Consider the following 3,449-nt stretch of genomic DNA (forward strand, 5'->3'; position numbering starts at 1 on the left):
CATACAAAGTGTCGCTTATTGGATAGTGGAACATAAAATTTTTTGGAGCAACCAAAAGAGAGAAATAATGATGTTGAAAATGAATGAAAACAATTACACAATGAAAAATATTACAAAAATAACTGAGCTTCAATATGTTGCGCGCGATCTCTGCATCGACTGGATAGCGAGAAATCTGTACTGGATGGAATCCGACTATATATCTGGTTTTTGTGACATTGTGAAGCTCGACTTAACAATGTGGGAAAATGGCATAATCAAATATGATAAAATATCAAAAATAAAAACCTATCTTGACATTGATCGTTTAACTATATTACCGTCTATAGGGTATGTTAACTTTCATCCATTTGAAATAAATGAACAATATTTTCATTAAAAATTTGTACTGATTTGTAATTTTTCAATAATTTCACATGGCTTTTTAATTAAGATCAAAAGTTATAAAAAAATAATAAAATAACACAAATTTAATTATAAGAATTTTAACATTCACTATATATAAAAGTTTTTTTACTACGGTTATAATAATGTTCTATAATAAATAAAATAATGCATATATTTTTTAGAACTTTATATTGGACAAATTACTCTACGGATAATAATTGTCAGATAATACAATCGGATCTTGATGGAAAAAACGCTCGAACCTTTCAGAACAACAGCTTTATTATGTCCTTATTACGATTCCCACTCTATACGTCAAATTATTTAGTTGATATGAAAATTGACGACATGAATACTAAGGAGCCGCTAGTTTATTGGCTATGGCATGATTTTTTGTTTGTGACAGACATTAACGTTTTTATATACAATTTGATTTTGCATGTCGATAATTTTACCAAAAATGACTATCAAATAAGGTTTCAATCTTTAACAATTGACAAGACAAACATTTACATTTCTATAGTTTCAAATAAAAATATATATGTTTTGAAAAAAGAGTATGCACTTCTCACAAGCATAGACGCAATCAAATACATCCAAAAGATAACAGCGTCTTCCTGGATTAATAACTTGTATGCTTTCGGTAAATCTTTGCAACCTCCGAGGAGAAATCTAACGTCTGACAAAATAGTTGATAATGTAAAAATATTAAAGCAAATATTAGTTAAGGAATATTATCTATCATTCCACTTAAGCAGTGTCGCTATAGTTACTATAATCTGGATCTACTACTTTTACTATTGTAAGTATATTCGATACACATTTAGGTCTTTAATTGCAGAAAAGAATATATCTAATGTAGTATACAGAGATTTTCTAAGAACAGTTAATTTACTTTAATTTTTGTTGATGTAAATTTTGCAATGTATATTATTAGATAAATATATTGTAATTTTATAACAGTGTATCAACGCAAAAAAAGTAACGAGCAGGTTTTGCCTCCGATAATGACTGACATCGAATTAGCGATTCTACGTGAATTCCCTATCAATAATATTCAATGCAATATGTTATACAAACCTATGTTGCAATATAATTCGGATGTACTGATCAAAATCAAACGTGAGCAGATCACGCTAGAAAAATGTTTAGGCAGCGGCGCATTCGGAAGGGTAAAAACTAATTTTTTCAATGTTTTTCAATGTTATACGCTTTTAATTTCTAGATTAATAGAAATTGAAACAGATACACATTTTTCGATAAAAATAATTAATCTCTTATAAAAATAACTTTTTGTAAGAGATTATAAGAACTATACAAAATTTTTATGAGATAACATACACATGTATTCTATTATGTATCTTTTGTTAAATTATTTAATACAAAATAAAATATGTTATTTGAAATTAAACTGTATATTTTATTATGAAATATATATTTAAACTAATTTCAAATATTTCACAGGTGTTTCAAGGAAAAGTAAAGAATTTAGAAGGACCGGACATAGAGATACCCGCTGCCATAAAAATGCTTCGAAAGAATGCTTCTTCGCAAGACAAAGAGAAATTTTTAGAAGAGGCCAGGCTTATGAATTACTTCCGACATAAACATGTACTAAGATTGCTGGCCGTCTGCTTAGACGAAGATTCTCCATTAATTGTATTGGAATTAATAGAGATTGGTGATCTGCTACAATATTTAAGAGATAGTAGAAAATTGCAACCGTCAGATTTGCACGTTCTGCGTCTGCAAGATTTGTTTGCCATGTGTGAAGATGTTGCGCGAGGCTGTTGCTACCTGGAAAATCTGCATTTTGTTCATAGGGATCTCGCGGCTCGAAATTGCTTAGTATCCGCTAGAGATCGCGAGAACCGTGTTATTAAAATTGGCGATTTTGGACTAACCAGAGATATTTCCAAGAATAAATATCACCGCTCGGTAAATACAATTATTTAAAAAAAATGAAATTTTTTAAAAATGTTTGTATGTTCTTTTTTTGTCGTAATAATATAGTACATTTTTACTTTGAATAAAATTTAAGAAAAATAAGCTATTTCTATTCACATGAAGCAATACACGTGTAGATAAGTGAACGTTTTTCGTTTTAGCACGAATACTCTAAAAATAGGCAACTTGAACCAAAAGATTAACTTTCTAAAACCGCATTTTTTAGGAAGGACAATATGAGCTCCCTATTTGCTGGATGGCACCGGAATCTCTGTTGGTGGACGGAATATTTACTTCCCAGAGCGACGTTTGGTCATTCGGGATTCTAATGTGTGAAATTACATCATTGGGTGAGCATCCCTACCCTGGCATGACTTTTGTGGAAGTGATAGATTATGTACACGCTGGAGGCAGGTTGTCAATGCCTCTCAATTGTCCACCGACTTTGTACGAGTTGATGTCACGTTGCTGGAATCCAGCGGATGATAGACCGAACTTCGAACTTTGTCTCGAAAATATTATAGCTCTAAGAAATAATATAGAAGATACTTTCCTGAATCCAGTGGATATCTAACCGATGAAATTAAATTAATTAATGACGTTATTTTCCAAATGATCCAATGAGAAATTCAACGTAGGTAAAATAATTTTAAAAAAAAGACTAATATTCTGGCGTTTTCAAGTTTAATTTTAATATATTAGAGTTGCCGATAAAGATAAGAAAGACATTCTTCAATTTTGATCTGCAAAAAATTTTGATGATGAAAAAACACAACACTTGTTTTTACAATTGTAAATAACGTAATGCTGACTAGTACTTTGTTAGTACTTTCGAATAATCTTCTAATTACTATAATTATCTGTAGATTGCTACAGTAATTTTAAAAATAATGTCTATTTTTCATATTATATTAACATCCTGTTTTATATTCTTATATTTTTTCTTACTTAAATGCTTACATAAAATACACAATCATATTACATTAATATATATAATATTTTCCGATTTATATTTAGATTGTCGAAAAGTCGAACGATAAAGCATCGGACGAAATAAATAATAATAATAATTAACTTTAAATATTGTTAAAGAAATAATTATTGCTCATAAAGAG

The 3,449-nt window shown here is 29.4% G+C and overlaps 1 protein-coding gene across 5 annotated transcripts in view; it reads left to right on the plus strand.

Moving 5' to 3' along the window:
* Positions 1 to 3,299, plus strand: part of LOC115246240 (proto-oncogene tyrosine-protein kinase ROS-like) — a 25,337-nt gene extending 22,038 nt beyond the window's left edge. For 4 of the 5 annotated variants that reach the window (XM_029824950.1, XM_029824949.1, XM_029824948.1 and 1 more), the window contains 5 exons: positions 38 to 330; positions 570 to 1,189; positions 1,351 to 1,559; positions 1,852 to 2,325; positions 2,561 to 3,299. In XM_029824950.1, the coding sequence (XP_029680810.1) occupies positions 38 to 330; positions 570 to 1,189; positions 1,351 to 1,559; positions 1,852 to 2,325; positions 2,561 to 2,908 (1,944 nt within the window). In that variant the 3' untranslated portion in view covers positions 2,909 to 3,299. The remainder of the gene's footprint in view (positions 1 to 37; positions 331 to 569; positions 1,190 to 1,350; positions 1,560 to 1,851; positions 2,326 to 2,560) is intronic. The other variant, XM_029824945.1, reaches the window with a different exon arrangement.
* The last annotated feature ends 150 nt before the right edge of the window (positions 3,300 to 3,449 follow it).

Source organism: Formica exsecta, unplaced genomic scaffold (genome assembly GCF_003651465.1).
Source record: "Formica exsecta isolate Colony F162 unplaced genomic scaffold, ASM365146v1 scaffold1415, whole genome shotgun sequence".
Lineage (NCBI taxonomy): Eukaryota > Metazoa > Arthropoda > Insecta > Hymenoptera > Formicidae > Formica > Formica exsecta.